This window comes from Staurois parvus, unplaced genomic scaffold (genome assembly GCF_062004578.1).
Source record: "Staurois parvus isolate SC_StPar_1 unplaced genomic scaffold, SC_StPar_1.0 ptg000941l, whole genome shotgun sequence".
Taxonomy (NCBI): Eukaryota; Metazoa; Chordata; class Amphibia; order Anura; family Ranidae; genus Staurois; species Staurois parvus.
This window is the reverse complement of record NW_028318737.1, coordinates 1,386,449-1,408,686: the sequence shown is the minus strand read 5'-3', so window position 1 is coordinate 1,408,686 and position 22,238 is coordinate 1,386,449. Positions and strand designations below refer to the sequence as shown.

At 43.7% G+C, this 22,238-nt stretch overlaps 1 protein-coding gene across 1 annotated transcript in view; it reads left to right on the top strand.

The window, feature by feature from the left end:
* Positions 1 to 355: 355 nt before the first annotated feature.
* Positions 356 to 22,238, top strand: part of LOC149441867 (uncharacterized) — a 97,024-nt gene continuing 75,141 nt past the window's right edge. The window contains exons 1-2 of the mRNA XM_089656835.1: positions 356 to 670; positions 4,275 to 4,391. Of these exons, the coding sequence (XP_089512961.1) occupies positions 356 to 670; positions 4,275 to 4,391 (432 nt within the window). The remainder of the gene's footprint in view (positions 671 to 4,274; positions 4,392 to 22,238) is intronic.

Genomic DNA, 22,238 nt, shown 5'->3' with positions numbered 1-22,238 from the left:
GGTTTCAGTAATAGCAAGTAGGTTGAGGGAGTGGGAGAGGAAGAGGTCATTGATAGTAGAGAGGCTGAGCGGGCATTACAGAGGGCACATAGGAGGGAGGGGTTGGTGCGTGGAAGCATGGGGATTGAGATGAGAGAGTGAGGGTTGCGGCTAGAGAGGGGAGGCTGCTGCTTCTGTGGTTTGGAGTTTGATGGTGGAGGGCCAGGGTTTGGGGCAATGTCTCCAGAAGTTAGTAGTAATAGGAGGGTGAGGGAGGTGAGGTGGGAGTGAGATTTATATGAGGGCAGATGTCGCAGTACTTTTGTAGCGGTGACATTATGTGGACCAAGAGAGAACAGGAGATAAGTGCAGTGATATGGAGAGGGCAGGAGATAAGTGCGGTGATATGGAGAGGGCAGGAGATAAGTGCGGTGATATGGAGAGGGCAGGAGATAAGTGCGGTGATATGGAGAGGAAAGGAGATAAGTGCGGTGATATGCAGACGGCAGGAGATAAGTGCGGTGATATGGAGAGGGCAGGAGATAAGTGCGGTGATATGGAGAGGGCAGGAGATAAGTGCGGTGATATGCAGACGGCAGGAGATAAGTGCGGTGATATGCAGAGGGCAGGAGATAAGTGCGGTGATATGCAGAGGGCAGGAGATAAGTGCGGTGATATGGAGAGGGCAGGAGTGAGGATGATATGTACAGGTTGTGGGGTGGGGTAAACAAGAGAGAGTTTGAGAAGAGAGGACATTATAGCAAAAAAGAGAGTTAACAAGAGCATGCTGGAGAGAGGAGAGATAACAAAGGAAGGCAGACGGGAAGAGGGGAGAGCACATGCAATCTACTTGAGGTGGAGCACTATTGTTTGTAATTGCTTTAGTTAAAGTGCCGCGTTGAAAGTGCGATGTACTTAGCGCCGTAATGCATACTTTGCGCAAGGAATGCCAACCTGACCCTCACCAGCCGTCCCCCGGACTGTACTGAATTTATACTTGGATTGGCAGGGGTGGAGGTCCTGTCTGGGTAGAAGTGAGATCTCCACCTTGTGGAGCTCAGAGGAACTGCAGCCCCGAGAAGCATCTGGTAGTGTGACCCCGGCCTTGTGCTGGGTGTGTATGGACTGTAGATCCTTATAGAGGGGTCACCTCCACTCCCACCAAGGGGGACAGAAATATATGACTGCTCGGGGGAGGGGTTTTGGCTCCTCTGATTTTGCAGTAAATGTGATTGCATTAGTCCCGTTGATTTTCGTATTTCCATGTAATAAAAGGTGTCACACGATGTCAGGTTCCCCTTTCTCTCCTCCCTGAGTGTGTATTTAGAGGCGGAGCTCCTGCTGGAATGGCGGTTGGAGGCGGAGTCTAGGAGGGAGACTGACAGAACCCGCAGCAGACTTGCAGGAGTGAGCGAGGAGGATCCGGTTCCTTTACCATCGGAGATGAGGAGAGTGTGAAGGATGTTTGTGACTCTGGGAGCTGAAAAGCTGGGAGTCCTATTGGTGTGGTGAGGGGGAAGCACTACTAGGGGGCGCCCTCACCATCCCGTGTACAAGAGGTGGAAGAAGGCGTGGCTACACTACAGCCCCAACAGTTTGGAGGGCGGAGCACTTTCACATCTTATCAACTTTTCACTGATTGATGGATTTTTGGAGTAAAATAAGTGGATTGAAGTAGATGCAAAGTGGAAGCGGTGGACTTGCAGAGAACACTATACTGAGCACACAATATTGTCTGTCTCCATGGATTTGCACAGGATTTGAGATGATTTCCTATAGCAGCAAATCTGATGAGATGAAGGAAGTGGGTGTAAAGTGGAAGCAGTGGATCTGCAGGGAGCAGCATCTTGAGCACAAAGCACTTTATGTTGTGGATGGATTTGCACACGGTTCAGTTTCCTTCATTTATTGATAAACCCCATAAGACCAATGAAGTGGGTGTAAAGTGGAAGCAGTGGATGTGCAGAGAATAGGATTTGGAGCCCCGAGCTCTTTATCTCTGAATGTCTCCACATATTTGTAGTGTATTTGTGATGATTTCTGTGCACACACAATAGGACAGCGCTGTGACACATAATGCTCTTCTAGATGACAGGGAATCCTTCCCTTTGTTACAGCAGCAGTCCGCTAGAAGGTTTTTGTAGGTTTGGAGTTGTTACACATAGCGCGGGTTTTATCCATTTATAGTGATGACATCATTGCCCAAATCTGGGGGTCACCAGCCATTTCCACCCTTTACTCCCAGCTGGGGGGCTTTGTATCCATATACCAGATGTCCTACAGGACTAAATCTGCAATCAATGTTACTGCAAAATCAAAGGGGCCAAAACCCCTCCCCCGAGCAGTCATATATTTCTGTCCCCCTTGGTGGGAGTGGAGGTGACCCCTCTATAAGGATCTACAGTCCATACACACCCAGCACAAGGCCGGGGTCACACTACCAGACGCTTCTCGGGGCTGCAGTTCCTCTGAGCTCCACAAGGTGGGGATCTCACTTCTACCCAGACAGGAAGTCTCTATGGAAGACAGACAGGAAGTGATGTCAGGCACAGACAGGAAGTGATGTCAGGCACAGACAGGAAGTGATGTCAGGTACAGACAGGAAGTGATGTCAGGTACAGACAGGAAGTTCCATGAATGAGGAAGTAGAGAGGAGACATTCCTGGATCTGGCAGCAGAGGAGGTAATACGTAGATGAACCCCTTCAGGGGGAGGAGTTGATGATAATATATTTGCCCCCAAAGCTGACCTACATGGTTCAGTTTTATCGTTCAGCCAGCGGGATGACCATAAAAACTGAAGTGATCCCCCCATCCACACATTGGAGGTGGATGGGGAATCCTCCCCGCTGCACTCTTGTATTCTGACAATGGGGGGACTCCTCCGCTCTCAGAATACACAGATCAGCACTGAAGCTATTGGCTGCAGCCGCTGGGGGAGTGGCTTTTATCCGGCAGTGGCCACACATGGATGGAAATGTGAGCGATCCCTGCTGAACCAGCTGAATTTCCATGGATCTATGGTCACCTTCAGTGACTTCCTCCCCTCCCCCTCATCTCCTTCATGATGGAAGTCATGCTGAGATCATCTCCCATTGGCTGAGCAATATTCTCATTTGTCTCTCAGCTCCTTCTTGCTATTCCTCGTCCTGCCTGTTGTTTCCTTGGATTGATTTTCTGTGTAGTGACCCCGGCTTGGTCTCTTGGATGCGCTCGTCTGTTGCTTGCCCTGACCTTTCTCCTGATTCCTGGATCTCCTCCTCATCTCTCCTCCATATCCTCTTACACAGCTTTTCTCCACACCTGCAGTGACCCTGGGGGGAGGAAACATCACACTGACCTCACAGCTCCTCCTCCCAATGTCCCTCCAACCAGAGTCAGAGAATCCTATGACATCACACTGACCTCACGGCTCCTCCTTCCAATGTCCTCCATCCAGACTCAGAGAATCCTATGACATCACACTGACCTCACAGCTCCTCCCCCAATGTCCCTCCAACCAGAGTCAGAGAATCCTATGACATCACACTGACCTCAAGGCTCCTCCTCCCAATGTCCCTCCATCCAGAGTCAGAGAATCCTATGACATCACACTGACCTCACGGCTCCTCCTTCCAATGTCCCTCCATCCAGAGTCTATATATCCTATGATATCACACTGACCTCACAGCTCCTCCTCCCAATGTCCCTCCATCCAGAGTCAGAGAATCCTATGACATCACACTGACCTCACAGCTCCTCGTCCCAATGTCCCTCCATCCAGAGTCAGAGAATCCTATGACATCACACTGACCTCACAGCTCCTCCTCCCAATGTCCCTCCATCTGATTTTTTCTGATGCTCTTAGGATGTGGGGTCCCTTGGTATCCTCACATGTAAAGTGGGACTGTTGGTCCTGCGTTGTATGTAATGACATCAGAATGCTGCAACAAGCCTATACCCTGCGTAGTGTGGGGGTCCTGTGGGGGGGAATTATACCTCAGCCTGAAGTGGGGCTTTAATAAAATGGAGACCTGAATGGAGAGGTGAGGAGGATTCTGGGAATATCATTTGATGTGACTATTTGTGTTCAGATGTAGAGTTTTCCTCCTGTGAAGTCTGGAGATCATATGACATCACATTGCCTCCACCTCCCTCCCTGATAGAAGAGAGAAAGAAGAAGAAGATTCTAGAAGTCACCAGAGAGATCACTGAGCTGCTGACAGGAGAGGTGAGCGGTGCCGGGAATTCTGGGACATTCTCCAGTAACAGACAAGGGATGTGTCTGGATGGTGACTGTATCATTGTGTGTGTCAGGTTCCTATAAGGTGTCAGGGTGTCACTGTCTATTTCTCTATGGAGGAGTGGGAGTATTTAGAAGGACACAAGGATCTCTACAAGGACGTCATGATGGACAATCAGCCGCCCCTCACATCACCGGGTAAGAGGAGACTTTATTGTAAAGGAGAGAGCAGTACGGAGGATCCACCTAGATCCCCCATCATCTGATAAACACATAGAAACAATGGATTCAGTCAGTGTGTGTGTTTCCTACAGATGGATCCAGTCATGGGAACCCACCAGAGAGATGTCCCCGTCCTCTGTATTCCCGGGATTCCACACAGGAAGGTCACACCATCCCTCACCATCATCAGGTAGATGATGACAATTATTGGTAGTTGTGATTTATACACAGCATGTTTGTTACAATGAATGTTTTATTATATCTTTCAGAGTGGAATCCTCGGGGATGATAATATTGATGTTAAAGAAGAGTATAAAGAGGAGGATGAGGAGTATGGAGTGATGGAGGAGTTTTCAGAAGGACACAAGGATATGATGGAGCCACCTAATACCAGGAACCCCCCAGAGAGATGTCCCCGTCCTCTGTATTCCCGGGATTCCACACAGGAAGGTCACACCATCCCTCACTATTACAAGGTTGGTGGGATGGAGCATCTAGACTTGTAGAGACAATGTGTGGGTGTTTATGTGACCTTATATTTTACAGATGATATTTTCTCTCATTTCCTTGATTTAGAGTGGAGATCCAATCGATATAGAATTTGAGGTGAAAGCAGAAGAAGAAGAGGCGTATGTGAGGGATGATCAGCAGTCTATGGAGGAGGATGGAATAACGGGGACATTTATAGAGGAGGACACTCCTACAGAGATCAGCACAGGTGGGTCATGAACACTAAATCCATTCCTCCACCCATACTGCTCACTGATTGGTCCAGAGTAGGGCGGGGACTGGGTGATATCAGCCTGTAATCCCCTGGTCACTTTCCTGAGCTGTGTTCCCCGTCCTGTATTCCTGGATTTCTCTCGGATAATCTTCCTTCTCTGTGCTGCAGACACAATTTATGTATCTAGACTGGATTTATGGAGGTTCTGGGGATCAGCTGGCAGAAAAATGTTTTTCAGCACAGGCAATACTAGACCTAGGCACCTGGGGTGTGTGTCTTGGGTGTTCTTCCCCATGTCCAGATCTAGTTATATCTCTGACAGAACAATTCTCCCAGGGTTCCTTGCTCTGTGGTCTGCTGGCTGTGCCGGGTGGAGGGATATGTCTGTAGTGTCTCAGACCCAAGTCCCTGAGTGCAGTCTCAGGAGATGGGAGGCAGCGGTGTGGGATCTCTGCAACTTGTCTACAGTAAACATTTAAAGTGGTTGTAAACCCTCCATATACCCAGAGACTGGCCTCAGGTGATACACAGAGATAAAACAAATCCTCCTACATATGTTGCACCTTTTTATCTGCAGTACTCTCTTCTCTACAACTGTTCAAAGCCCAGAATGTATACAGCTTGTAGGAGAAGTCAGAAAAAAAGAGACAGAGAGCTAAAGTCACATTCTGTAGAGCTCAGTGACGTGAGCTCTGAAAGATGATTGGAGGGAAGGTACACTTTCACACAGGAACAGAGCTGAGGCTGTCAATCACAGGCTGTGTGCTGGAGCTTCTTGCCTTTCACATTTCTTCTCTTGGTGTCAGGAAGACTTGTCAGAAGTGATTCATGCCAATCGCAGAGGAAGGAGACAGCAGAAAGAAATGACTCTTATTGCTCTGGAGTGAGACAAGTACACACTGTAGAGGGATATGTTTGTTCATATTCCATGTCTGAGGGTTACAACCACTGTAAGTGATCTCTGATTACTAAACACCAATTTGATGTGATCCTTACACTATTTATTAGTATCGCCCCCCTTGTCCTGAATAGAGGTACTATGTGGGTTTAGTTTGTGGCTGGGCTGTGGCCAGTAGATGTCACTGCTATCACTGGACATAGGATGAGGTGGCGGCTGCATTCCTTTTCTTTGGCTTTTTCCGTTTTCACCTGGTGATCTGGCCAGTAACACACCTTCTGTATTAGAGCGCCCCCACTGTGGAGACAGCAGCATGGTCAGTCTGGGGGAGGGGAGTGTTAGATGTACTAGCAGATATAAAAACAGTAACTAATTGAAGCCAAACTCCAGATCACACTTCATAATCAGTTACATCAAACAGTTTTTTTCTTTTGGGATAAAAGTTTTACATGAATAAATAAAAGCTGATCATTGTAAGCCCCCTGTCAGTGGTAAATGGTCTGCCTCATCCCTGGAACTGATACATTCTGCTGCAGAGTTTTTATAAAACAGATTTACTGGCTAGATCACCAGATGAATATAGAAGAAAACTAATACTGTTTAGTCCTAACTTTTGTATCTTTTATGATAAGTTGTACATTACATACAGTGAAGGAAATGCGTATTTGCTCCTCGGCTGATGGTCAATGTTCGCCCCTCACACAGAAATGATCGGTCTAACAATGGAATGTTCGCCCCTCACACAGAAATGATCGGTCTAACAATGGAATGTTCGGTGTAACACTGAGAGACAGAATACAACAACAAATTCAGCAGAAATGCATCTAACAAATGATGACGGATCTGCATGTTCATGAGGGAAAGAAGGATTTGATCCCCTATCATTCAGCAGGATTTCTGGCTCCCAGGTATCTTTCATACAGGTAACAAGCTGAGATTAGAAGCAGTCTTTTAAAGGGAGTGCTGCTAATCTCATTGTGTTACCTGTATAAAAGACACCTGTCCACAGGAGCAATCAAACCATCAGATTCCAAACTCTCCACCATGGCAAAGACCAAAGAGCTGTCCAAGGATGTCAGGGACAAGATGGTAGACCTACACAAGGCTGGACTGGGCTACCAAACTATGGCCAAGCAGCCTGGTGAGAAGGTGACAACAGTTGGTGCAATCATTCACAAATGGAAGAAACACAAAACAAGTGTCAGTCTCCCTAGGTCTGGTGCACCATGCAAGATCTCACCTCGTGGAGTGTCAATGATCATGAGAACAGTGAGGAATCATCCCAGAACTACACGTGAGGATCTTGTCAATGATCTCCAGGCAGCTGGGACCTCAGTCACCAAGAAAACAATTGGTAACACACTACGCCGACAAGGACTGAAATCCTGCAGTGCCCACAAGGTCCCTCTGCTCAAGAAAGCACATGTCCAGGCCCGTCTGAAGTCTGCCACTGAACATCTGAATGATGCAGAGGAGGACTGGTTGGAAGTGTTGTGGTCAGATGAGACCAAAATCCACCTCTTTGGCATCAACTCAACTCGCCGTGTTTGGAGGAGGAGGAATGCTGCCTATGACCCCAAGAACACCATCCCAACTGTGAAACATGGTGGTGGAAACATTCTGCTTTGGGGGTATTTTTCTGCTAAGAGGACAGGACAACTGCACCACATCAAGGGGACGATGGATGGGGCAATGTACCATCAAATCTTGGGTGAGAACCTTCTTCCCTCAGCCAAGGCATTGAAAATGGGTGGTGGATGGGTGTTCCAGCATGACAATGACCAAAAACATACGGCCAAGGCAACAAAGGAGCTGCTCAAGAAGAAGCACATTAAGGTCCTGGAGTGGCCTAGCCAGTCTCCAGACCTTAATCCCATTGAAAAATCTGTAGAGGGAGCTGAAAGTTCGAGTTGCCAAACGTCAGCCACCAAACCTTAATGACTTGGAGAGGATCTGCCAAGAGGAGTGGGCCAAAATCCCTTCTGAGATGTGTGCGAACCTGGGGGCCAACTCCAGGATACATCTGACCTGATTGCCAACAAGGGATTGGCCACCAAGTACTAAGTCATGTTTTGCGAAGGGGATCAAATCCTTCTTTCCCTCATGAACATGCAGATCAGTCATCATTTGTTAGACGCATTTCTGCTGAATTTGTTGTTGTATTCTGTCTCTCAGTGTTACACCGAACATTCCATTGTTAGACCGATCATTTCTGTGTGAGGGGCGAACATTCAGCATCAGCAGGGGAGCAAATACGCATTTCCTTCACTGTATATGCTAGAGATGGTCTGCATATAAATGGAAGGGGGTCTGCTGTGCTGGGGGAGGGGTTTATGGGAAGGCTGGATGAGTATATAAACTAGGATGGAGGGGGGAGGGAGAATTCAGTTTTAACGGGGTAGACAGATCAGACGGGGTCAGTACTTGTTGGTGTTACAACCAGTGGAATTGGTACCATTTGTATGAAAATAAAAAATACACAAAATCCGTGTGAACAAGGTGTCAGTGAATGGACAAGGTGGCGGTGAATGAACAAGGTGGCGGTGAATGAACAAGGTGTCAGTGAATGAAAGTGTTTGTTCACCAATGCCAGAAGTCTGCCCAGCACAATAGGTGAGTTGGAAGGTTTGGTGCATGAAGAGAACTAGGATTGAATTGGTATTGCTGATTCTTGGCTTCATTCCTCACATGACTGGGCCATTCATATTCCTGGCTAGGTTCTCTTTCGGAGAGACGGGGGAAATAGGAAAGGTGGTGGTGTCTGTCTCTATGTGAGAAGTGATCTCAGAGCGAGTGTGAAAGAGGACCTAGTTGATGGAGAGTGTGATGAGGCTGAAGTATTATGGGTGGAACTGCACATGGGGGGCGGTACTACAAAGGTCATCATTGGAGTTTGTTATAGGCCTCCCAGTGTTAATGAGGAGGTGGAGACTCAGCTCCTCCCACAGATGGAAAGGACTGCAAGGGCTGGGACAGTGATAATAATGGGGGGTGGTAACAACCCGGAAAGTGACTGGAGTACTGGTACTGCGGGTGTAAACACAAAACAACCCCTCCTGCCCTCTATGGCCCAGAACAAGGGTGGATAGATGGACCCGGAACTTGAAGAAATTCCCCACCAAGGCAACAAAGGTTGTGCGGCTCTAAACAAGGCTGGGGAAGTCCCACCAATACTGGAAAGTGAAACAAAAAGCGCACCAACCTTGTGCATTACCTCAGTAAAATGTGATTTTATTGGATGTGAAAATATCCTCACAAACAGAGAAGTATAACAAGCGTGTAAAGTCCTTAGTGAGACTTGACCAATCAGAGACCAGCCGAGTCTAAACACGAGGGAAGGTTCTCAGAGTCAGGCTGACGCGTTTCGAGTCCCTTCTTCATCAGAGCTGACTTGGCAATGACAGCCCTCTTCTATATATACCCTGGGACAGAGGTTGGACCCTCCCACTTGGGTTGGGCAGTCCCGGAAAAGGAGGCGGGACAAAGGTGACATCACAACATGCTCACACAAGCAACAATACATTACACATCAAGAGGTATAGTAAGAGACATTAGAAACATTCACCGGCATTAAAGCTGTAAGAAACGCAGGGCAGTGTAATATATACATGAGGAGGTCATATAGTCTGTGTATATATATATATCCCCATATAATAAATAATGACATATTGGGAATGCTGCATTGGGGTTCATGGGGATAATATTGTTGGATCAGCAGAATGTATAAAAAGTAAAAATGAATGAATTGAATCCATAATTCCTTTGGATAAAAGCCTGCTGGTTCCTCAATTGTTGGCTTCTTTCCATGGAGATAAATGTGAACACAAAGTAGGTATACACATACATTTCAATGGCAGCCAGAATGTCCTTGCTTTGTGTGGGCTGTCAGTGGGGTCATTGGGCAGATCGTTGTCTTTAGATGTATGGAGTATTCATGAGTAGTGTTACTATACTGGCAGCAGAGGGAGATCAAGTGCTGCCATTGCCAAATATGGCTTCTGGAGGTGAATTGGAATGCACGCCAATAGGTGCATGGCTGTGGGGGCGCATGAGCAATGAGGCGGTGGCACGCTGGAGTAGTCATGGAGATGGGCCTCCGATGGGCTATCGCATACACGCAGTGAGGCGGCGGCACGCTGGAGTAGTCATGGAGACGGGCCTCCGACGGGCTATCGCACATGTGCAGTGAGGCGACGGCACGCTGGAGTAGTCATGGTAATGGGCCTCCAACGGGCTATCGCACATGCACAGTGAGGAGACGGCACGATGGAGTAGTCATGGTAATGGGCCTCCAACGGGCTATCGCACATGCACAGTGAGGAGACGGCACGATGGAGTAGTCATGGGGATGGGCCTCCAATGGGCTATCGTACATGTGCAGTGAGGAGACGGCAGGCTGGAGTAGTCATGGAGATGGGCCTCCGACGGGCTATCGCACATGCGCAGTGAGGAGACGGCACGATGGAGTAGTCATGGAGATGGGCTATCGCACATGCGCAGTGAGGAGACGGCACGATGGAGTAGTCATGGAGATGGGCCTCCGACGGGCTATCGCACATGCACGCCAAAGTCGGCTTATCATTTACCTAGTGGAGTGCACTCTGGACATCCCGGAAGGACGGCTGTGAGATGTGTTCCAGCCGTGACTGTAAAGTTGGACCTCTCCCTACAACTCTTAGAACAATTAGCCTGCATGTGATCCCGCTGTCTTCATCTACAGCATCAAGTCTGGGGTGCGCTTCCTTTATGTCTCCACCTGTTTTCCAAACCAAGAGATCCCCCCCTAAATCTTGGGGTGTTGGTGGGATTGACCTGAACCTTTACATAGTTAACAGGGTAGATCCGTGATGAATTTGCATCTTGCATCACGCCTGTCCCAGACTTGTGTTCTACTCCTAGCGCTCTGGGTCACACTCCTTAGAAACAGACTATTAAATTCTCACAGGTCATTCCTTTGGAGAATGTCAAAAGAAAGTCCTGCCATTACCCCAACAGAAGTAATTCCCTGTAGAATTCACCTCACAGGGATCAATGATGGTCAGGAAAGCACCTGTATCACAGAATCCAATGACTTTTTGTACATCTATGCAGAGCTCCTGTAACTGCTGCTGCCTTATCTTGGGGTAAGTGGCTGGACTCCATAAACTCCTAGAAGGGCACCAGTTGTTGTTGGAAGCATCAATTCACTTTAAGATGGTGAAAGGCTCTATCCTTCTGGCACCAGAGTTACACTGGGATCAGGGCAGGTGTTTTGATTCCGGGGAGGGTGGAAGTTCCTTGGGCATCTAGCCTGGAGATGCCTGGGTTGTCCATATCCGTAGCATGGGTGGTCCAGGGGTGACCAGAGGGCTGGGGTTGGAGTGGCATTTCTTCAGAAGCTTGGTACATATCCACATAGTGCACCAGCTTGGGAGAGGTGGACCTGAGAGTCTTTTTCTAACAGGGCAGCTGGCCTGGCAGTGACCGGTTTGTCCACAGCCAAAGCAGAGTCTCTCTGTAGAGATAATGTTAGTGGATCAAATTATCCTCCCAGCACAAGTGTGTCCCTAAGCCAACCGCTTCCATACCCCAAAGTGATGTCCTGCTGGAAAGAGCATTAATAACCATGTGGCCCTCAGATGAAAAGCCATCCCATGGATACTGTTGTAGTTTTGCTGCTGAACTGGGGCATGTACTTTGCAGAGGCATGTTGAGGCCTCTTGCTGGTACATGTTTGGAAGGGGCAGGGGTTGTAACAAAGGGCAGAAGTATTTTTTTGTGTGTTGTTTGTTGAAGCACAGACAGCATTGTGTCCTGTAGCTGGATAAAGCCAGATGGGCCAGCAGCAGGTTTGGATGCTTAAGGCTTGGCTGAACTCAAAGGACAATATAATAACCCTATGCTGGCAGAAAGGGTCAGACGTTTCTGAGTTTACTTCTGTGATGGACACACAGGACTGAGGGCTGCATGTCTTCCTAGAAAGAGGTTACCTGGTGCACAGAATTGCTGAGACAGATAGCTTCCTGGACACTGGGACTCTGCTCTACTCTCTGATCTTCTGGCAACTTCTGTCTGTGTGGTCTGAATGCTACGGTCAGGACACACAGCCTTCTGAGGACCCATGATGTGCATATGAAGAACCTCTGCCCACCAGACCTCCTGTTCCCTGCCAAGCTGCCTGGACTTCTGTTGACTGGTGAGTCCCTGAATCTATGTTGTGTCTATTGCTGCTCATCCCTCATTGTGCCTGGACTCTGGACTAAGTGGCTGCTGGATCCGATTGCTGCAGTTTGCCAGTCTGTACCCTTGATGTGCCATACCATGCTGCCCTGGTCTCTGCCCTGTGCTTGAAACACCCCACTTGTCTGTCCAGTTCCCTATACTGTGCTGACTTAGCCCCTTGTCTGTCCAGATCACTTCCCTGTGATGGACTCAACCACTTGTCTGCCCAGATCCCTGCCCTGTGCTGGACTCAACCACTTGTCTGCCCAGATTCCTGCCCTGTGCTGGACTCAACCACTTGTCTGCCCGGATCTCTGCCCTGTGCTGGACTCAACCACTTGTCTGCCCGGATCTCTGCCCTGTGCTGGACTCAACCACTTGTCTGCCCAGATCCCTGCCCTGTGCTGGACTCAACCACTTGTCTGCCCGGATCCCTGCTGTATCAGCTGGATTTGACCCTTGCTACATCCTACCCTGGTCCGCGTAGATCCCTGCCTAGTGTGCTGGACTTAACCACTGCTATGCTGTATTCACCCTGTGGGCTGGGTACATTCCCCTTGCCGTACTGTCCGGTGGCCTGGTGTACTGGTTCTCCATTTTGCTTGGCCATCCTACATGGACTATCTATGTGGTATTATGCTGCTACCTGGTGGACTATTTTGTTGTGCTGTGTCTTGTTATCTGTACTGTGCCCTCACATTCCCCAATATACCCCGTATGTCGGGTTTTGTGTGATCTGCTCTGTGTGCTCTCTCTCTGCACTTCTAGTTTATCACTAGTGATGGGCTGAACACCCCCCGGTTCAGTTCATGGTAGAACATTCGAACAGAACAAAAGTTCGCCGCCAACATCGAACCTATGGGACTCAAACTTGAAAATTCAAAAGTGCCCATTTTGAAGGATGATATGCTAGGTGTTAGCAATAAAAGTGGTATGGGGACTCGGGATCTGCCCTGATGGACATGAATCAGTGGAAACTGATAAAACTACTGTAAAATGACAAGCAAACCTTTAAAACAAAGTCACCATTATCTGTCATGGCTGTTCTGTCCTTGCCATGTGCGATACTCCATGCTGTCCTTCTCAATGACTTTGTGAAGAAGGAGAAGCCGGATGTGACTATATTGTAGCCGGAAGTGATCTCAGTATGCACCTGTTGCAGCTTCTCAGACGTGTGTATGCAAGAGTCATGTAGCGTGTAAGTGTGTGTGTGTGTGAGTCTCTCTCTGTCCGTTATCCGATGGTCTTTTATGAGGCAAATGTACGTCATAGTTAGTGATCTTAATACCTTCTATGGAAAGTATTACTGCTTAGAAAAGCCATTTCATAAAAGGGAGGGGATACTATACATATGATGTTTGATGGACAGGAACATATGTATGCTGATGTAAATAATATTATAAGCTAATGACATAACCCTCAGTTATATTTAAAGTATAGTATAGCTTAAGAACATATCAATGTATATATGTATCAATGTTAGAAACGTATACTAAATACAAACAAATACTATTAAAATACGTACTGTAATAGTAAGTCCCTTCTAATAACCTTGACATAACTACCAAATACTTTTAACCAACTATCTCTAAATATAGTCTACTCAACCTTCAACTGGTATATCTTTCAGTCTCAGCTATAATTGAAGAATACTAATACTACCATTTGTCAAAGACCACTTACACATATTAATATTAATTATGACTAATCATAAAAACCAAATATTTTGCAAGCTTGCCATCAATATAAGTGCCGAATCATAATTTAGATTTAACATGTCCCCCTTATTATGATTAGTTCAGAATTAATGCTTAATCAATGCACACTTCATTCATGTCCCATACACACCGTCTTATACCAAATGATCGTACATATTCTTCATATCTGGACCAATCAAAAATAACTTTCCTTCAAAACTCTATACCTTATCTTCAGTTTCTCTTCCTAAAAATTCTTAATCATAATGTTAATTGATATATGATAATAATAATAATAATTAATTAAATGATGTAATAATAATTAATGTATTATATTTCCATATTTGTATAATATTTTAACTCTCCGGAAATATACTTTCCATTCTAAAATGTGTCATAAGTTTATATTGCTCCTATAAGAGTAATATATTTCTTAAATCTTTTAACAAAAGATATTCTATTAACTGGAATAACTCTGTGAAGTTTTAACCAAAAAATATTCCGTATATGAATATGTAAAAAATAATAATAATAATATTATCCCAATATAGATGTAAGTATCGGAATAAAAGGATCATTAAAATGTATATGTGACCTATAACAATATTTTCAATAATAAATTATGTTATCACTAATAAATAGATTTCCTCTTGATGAATCTTTTCTTCATGCAATGTCTATACAATATCTTCTTTAAGTTCTGTAAAGTAGAAACATTTTTGTTGAACGTGATAAATCAGTCACAAGTGTGAAGTATTAAGCTCTTGTTCAATCTTCTTCCCATATGAAGATCTTTTCTTTAACGTCCAAATTCCTTCACGTTGGCTTGTAGGAGATTGTTACGCTTCATATTTGATTTTAGATGTCATTTCTGTAAAGAAATGCAGTATCATTACTTTGGCACAAACATTGCATTATTCTTGCACCTTTTTCAACAAATATGAAAGATTATGGAACAATCAGTGTATGAGTTTGAAACACATATTGTGAAGTAACATTACTTCCTATTTCCTTTTACTAAAAACTTCTATATATCAATCAAAATACTGTCCTAATCCTGTCTAAGATTACCTAAACTAGAATACAAAAGTAGTGTGATATTTAGGTAGGACAGGACGCAATATTTCATCATAGGTCATGACCGCAAAACCCTGTTTTATTAAACAAAGAAAGGTTTTGTATCACCCCAGAGATGACAAAGGTTTATGCCTTTGTTCTCATCCCTATAATATTAGAAATATGTGTAGCTGTTTTCTGTGCTGATGTCATTATTCTGGTGTTAGAGTGTTCTTCAGTAGTACATGTGTTGCTGTGAATGTGAGGTAGAGACTTGTCTGATACAGCTGTATCTATCACAATGTGTTTGGCTAACAGTGCTCTTATCCACTGAGGATACCTTTCACCACATTCTCTGAATGTATCTTCCTGAAGAATTCTTCTTAGTGAACTGTCAGGAGACTGTAATATGATACTATGTGACTTTACTGTGCTTTGTGAAGCTTTGATTGCATAAAAGAAACTCAACAGTTGTGCCTCTGATGTCAAAGTTCTTTCCAATGGTGATAAATTTCTGGAGAAGTAACTAATTAGTCTCTCATTACCTTCTTTTAATTGAGACAAAGTTACTGAAATTGCATTATCAGATACATGAGTTTTCACAACAAAAGGAGCATTGGAACAAACCTTAATAGTACCTAATGCTGGCGCATTCTGCAAATCCTTTTTCAACACTTTTAAAGCATTGGGGGATTGACATTTGGGGGATATCTGTACCGTTCTGACATTTGGGGGATATCTGTACCGTCCTGACATTTGGGGGATATCTGTACCGTTCTGACATTTGGGGGATATCTGTACTGTTCTGAAATTCTTGGACCTCAAGAAATTAGATTGGCTGTCAGTACTTCAGGATTGATCAATATTCAGATCTATACCATAGTTTGTGAACTCTATAACTTTCCTACAAACTAAATAATACATCCTAATTTGGGTTATTTTCACCAAAGACATGTAGCAGAATACATCTCGGCCTAAATTTATGAAGAACAATTATTTGTAAACTTTTATAACAGAAACAAAGAAAAATGTGTTTTTTTTTCAAAATTTTTGGTCTTTTTTTGTTAATTTAGAAAAAAATAAAAACCCCAGCGGTGATTAAATACCACCAAAAGAAAGCTCTAGTTGTGTGAAGAAAATGATAAAATTTTAGTTTGGGTACAATGTTGTATGACCGCGCAATTGTCATTCAAAGTGTGAGAGCGCTGAAACCTGAAAAATGGTTTGGGCAGGAAGGGGTAAAATTGCCCGGTATTGAATTGGTTAAACTCTAGCTTGCTTTCATTAACTAAATCATCAATAAATTCCATAATTGTTACTCACCATAATCAGATGATTTTCTTGTTTGACCCGGCTCAGTCACTGGACCTCTCGTTCACGTCTGACGAAACACAAACGCCTTCACTTCTAGGTTCTTTTCACCGTGTTTTTCCCAGACTTGGCAATCACAGAATTGTGCGTTCTCCCCCTTATCAATGAATGGAAAACCAGAGAAAAACTGCAGCGGAGGCTGGCTCACCAAAATGTTGGATTTTAGACACATATAATACTTCTTTAGTGTCTTGAGGCGATTATGAATGAAAGAGCCATTGAAATAAAAAATGAAGTGTGATTTTATTCTATCACACAATGGTGTAAAATAACAATGTAAAGCGTATCATGAACAGTTCCATGGAGATACAACTACTGTAGAAATAACAATGTAAGTGTATCATGAACAGTTCCATGGAGATACAACTACTGTAGAAATAACAATGTAAGTGTATCATGAACAGTTCCATGGAGATACAACTACTGTAGAAATAACAATGTAAAGTGTATCATGAACAGTTCCATGGAGATACAACTACTGTAGAAATATCAATGTAAGTGTATCATGAACAGTTCCATGGAGATACAACTACTGTAGAAATAACAATGTAAGTGTATCATGAACAGTTCCATGGAGATACAACTACTGTAGAAATAACAATGTAAGCGTATCATGAACAGTTCCATGGAGATACAACTACTGTAGAAATATCAATGTAAAGTGTATCATGAACAGTTCCATGGAGATACAACTACTGTAGAAATAACAATGTAAGCGTATCATGAACAGTTCCATGGAGATACAACTACTGTAGAAATAACAATGTAAAGCGTATCATGAACAGTTCCATGGAGATACAACTACTGTAGAAATAACAATGTAAGCGTATCATGAACAGTTCCATGGAGATACAACTACTGTAGAAATAACAATGTAAGCGTATCATGAACAGTTCCATGGAGATACAACTACTGTAGAAATAACAATGTAAAGCGTATCATGAACAGTTCCATGGAGATACAACTACTGTAGAAATAACAATGTAAGCGTATCATGAACAGTTCCATGTAGATAAAACTACTGTAGAAATAACAATGTAAGCGTATCATGAACAGTTCCATGGAGATACAACTACTGTAGAAATAACAATGTAAGCGTATCATGAACAGTTCCATGGAGATACAACTACTGTAGAAATATCAATGTAAAGTGTATCATGAACAGTTCCATGGAGATACAACTACTGTAGAAATAACAATGTAAAGTGTATCATGAACAGTTCCATGGAGATACAACTACTGTAGAAATATCAATGTAAAGTGTATCATGAACAGTTCCATGGAGATACAACTACTGTAGAAATATCAATGTAAAGTGTATCATGAACAGTTCCATGGAGATACAACTACTGTAGAAATAACAATGTAAAGTGTATCATGAACAGTTCCATGGAGATACAACTACTGTAGAAATAACAATGTAAAGTGTATCATGAACAGTTCCATGGAGATACAACTACTGTAGAAATATCAATGTAAAGTGTATCATGAACAGTTCCATGGAGATACAACTACTGTAGAGATAACAATGTAAAGCGTATCATGAACAGTTCCATGGAGATACAACTACTGTAGAGATAACAATGTAAAGCGTATCATGAACAGTTCCATGGAGATACAACTACTGTAGAGATAACAATGTAAAGCGTATCATGAACAGTTCCATGGAGATACAACTACTGTAGAAATAACAATGTAAAGTGTATCATGAACAGTTCCATGGAGATACAACTACTGTAGAAATATCAATGTAAAGTGTATCATGAACAGTTCCATGGAGATACAACTACTGTAGAAATATCAATGTAAAGTGTATCATGAACAGTTCCATGGAGATACAACTACTGTAGAAATAACAATGTAAAGCGTATCATGAACAGTTCCATGGAGATACAACTACTGTAGAAATAACAATGTAAAGTGTATCATGAACAGTTCCATGGAGATACAACTACTGTAGAGATATCAATGTAAAGCGTATCATGAACAGTTCCATGGAGATACAACTACTGTAGAGATATCAATGTAAAGTGTATCATGAACAGTTCCATGGAGATACAACTACTGTAGAAATAACAATGTAAGTGTATCATGAACAGTTCCATGGAGATACAACTACTGTAGAAATAACAATGTAAAGCGTATCATGAACAGTTCCATGGAGATACAACTACTGTAGAAATAACAATGTAAAGCGTATCATGAACAGTTCCATGGAGATACAACTACTGTAGAAATAACAATGTAAGTGTATCATGAACAGTTCCATGGAGATACAACTACTGTAGAAATATCAATGTAAAGCGTATCATGAACAGTTCCATGGAGATACAACTACTGTAGAAATAACAATGTAAAGTGTATCATGAACAGTTCCATGGAGATACAACTACTGTAGAGATATCAATGTAAAGCGTATCATGAACAGTTCCATGGAGATACAACTACTGTAGAAATATCAATGTAAAGCGTATCATGAACAGTTCCATGGAGATACAACTACTGTAGAAATAACAATGTAAGCGTATCATGAACAGTTCCATGGAGATACAACTACTGTAGAAATAACAATGTAAAGTGTATCATGAACAGTTCCATGGAGATACAACTACTGTAGAAATAACAATGTAAGCGTATCATGAACAGTTCCATGGAGATACAACTACTGTAGAGATAACAATGTAAAGCGTATCATGAACAGTTCCATGGAGATACAACTACTGTAGAAATAACAATGTAAAGTGTATCATGAACAGTTCCATGGAGATACAACTACTGTAGAAATAACAATGTAAAGTGTATCATGAACAGTTCCATGGAGATACAACTACTGTAGAAATAACAATGTAAAGTGTATCATGAACAGTTCCATGGAGATACAACTACTGTAGAGATAACAATGTAAAGCGTATCATGAACAGTTCCATGGAGATACAACTACTGTAGAGATAACAATGTAAGTGTATCATGAACAGTTCCATGGAGATACTACTGTAGAAATAACAATGTAAGTGTATCATGAACAGTTCCATGGAGATACAACTACTGTAGAAATATCAATGTAAGTGTATCATGAACAGTTCCATGGAGATACAACTATTGTAGAAATATCAATGTAAGTGTATCATGAACAGTTCCATGGAGATACAACTACTGTAGAAATATCAAGCAGAAGTGTAAAGATAAGTCACCATTATCTGTCATGGCTGTCCTGGCCATGTGCAGTTCTCCATGTTCTTGTCCTTCTCATGTCTTTTGGGAAGTAGACGGAAGTGAGGATCTTGCAGCATGCACCTGTTGCAGCTTCTCAGACGTGGATGTGTGTGTATACAAGAGTGTCAGTGTTAGCGTTTCCAACTGTCTCTTATGGACCTTTTATAAAGGAACAGCGTCATAGCTAGCGATCTTAATACCTTCTATGGACATTATTACTGCTTGGCAAAGCCATTTCATACAAGGAAGGGGATGCTATATATGATGTTTGATGGACAGGTACAGATGTGATGTACATAATACTATAAGCTGATGATGTAACCTCAGCTATTCATATATAAATGATAATATAACCTAAGAACATATCAATGTATAATCACTAATCTATATATGTATCAATGTTAGAGACGTATACTAAATACACACAGATACTATTATAATACATTATGTAATATCAAGTCACTTCTAATACCTCTGACATTTTACTACCAGAGACGTATAACCAGCTACACCGAAATATAGAATACTCAGCCTTCAGCTGGATAGCCGGGTCCTGTCTTATGTTACTGTCTCAGCTTAACATTCATATCTTTCAGTCTCAGTTATATCTGAAGAATACTAATACTACCATTTGTCAGAAGACCATTCACACATATTAATATTAATGATGACTAATCATAAAAAACAAATATTTTGCAAGCTTGCCATCAATATAAGTGCCGAATCATAAATGTGATTTCTTACAGAGAACCCCACTAATAACACTGAACCTTGGGGTACCCCACTAATAACACTGAACCTTGGGGTACACCACTAATAACACTGAACCCTGGGGTACCCCACTAATAACACTGAACCCTTGGGTACCCCACTAATAACCCTGAACCTTGGGGTACCCCACTAATAACCCTGAACCCTGGGGTACCCCACTAATAACACCGAACCCTGGGGTACCCCACTAATAACACTGAACCTTGGGGTCCCCCACTGACACCCCCAGACCATTCAGAGTATGAATCATTAACCACTACTCTCTGAATATGATATTTTAGCCAGTTTTCTATCCATTTACATTCTGATTTTTCCATCCCATAGACTCACACATTAGCCGTGTGTGGGGAACTGTGTCCAAGTATACCAAGTCCACCACCACCCCTCTGTCCAAGTATACCACGTCCACCGCCACCCCTCTGTCCAAGTATACCACGTCCACCGCCACCCCACTGTCCAATTATACCACGTCCACCGCCACCCCTCTGTTCAAGTATACCACATCCACCGCCACCCCTCTGTCCAAGTATACCACGTCCACAGGCACCCTTCTGTCCAAGTATACCACCTCCACAGCCACCCTTATGTCCAAGTATACCACGTCCACCACACCCCTCTGTCAAAGTATAATACATCCACCTCTCTGTCCAAGTATACCACAACCACAGCCACCCCTCTGTCCAAGTATACCACATCCACCACCCTCCCTCTGTCCAAGTATACCACGTCCACCTCCACCCCTCTGTCCAAGTATACCACGTCCACTGCCACCCCTCTGTCCAAGTATACCACATCCACCGCCACCCCTCTGTCCAAGTATACTACGTCCACCTCTCTGTCTAATTATACCACGACTACAGCCACCCTTCTGTCCAAGTATACCACGTTCACCGTCACTCCTCTGTCCAAGTATACCACAACCACCACCACTTCTCTCCTCTAAGGCCCAGTGGGTGTATGCCAGCCGGTCCACGGGCTTTATTCACCTTTATTCTATTCTATAATATTTCTGGATCATATCAATTGTGAGACAATGTGGATCATCTGGGGGGTGTCAGTACCACCCCCCATTATGGACAAGAGCCCCCCATGCTCCTTTGTATACACAGAGCTGAAGAAAGAAGGACAATGTATGAAATCCTCTTTGTCCCCAGTCACCCCCCTCTAGATGTTTCTGTAAAGGGCCTACATGCTGGGACCGGACCTTTCTACTATTCATAGATTGGAGGAATGTTTTGGGGTCGTCCTGATATCTTTCTGTCGTTTGTTTTCAGTTTTTGCCTTTATTTCCTTTTTCCATCTTCTGTTCTATTCTTTGTAATGTGTAAACGATGATCGCGTTCCTTCATTGTTATATGTAATAAAAGCTCTTTTCTTATTATCTATCTCTTTTGTAACTTTGGCCGTAAGCCACATAGGTTGGATTTGTAGCCTTTTATACTTGTTGCCCATGGGAATATATTTTGCAGTGTGGTCACATACAGGCTTTATGAAGAACTCCCATTTCTGTGTTGTGTTCATCGATGCCAATATTCCCTCCCAGTCTAAGTCTTGGAGAGCAGCTCTCAGCCTTAGAAAATTAGCTCTCTTAAAGTTGTTTTTATTTTTCCCTTATGTGCTAGCTACAGCTAACAATAAATGAAATCATGTTATGGTCACTGCTGCCCTTGCAGCCCTTTCCATCTGTGGGAGGAGCTGAGTCTCCACCTCCTCATTAACACTGGGAGGCCTATAACAAACTCCAATGATGACCTTTGTAGTACCACCCCCCCATGTGCAGTTCCACCCATAATACTTCAGCCTCATCACACTCTCCATCAACTAGGTCCTCTTTCACACTCGCTCTGAGATCACTTCTCACATAGAGACAGACTCCACCCCCTTT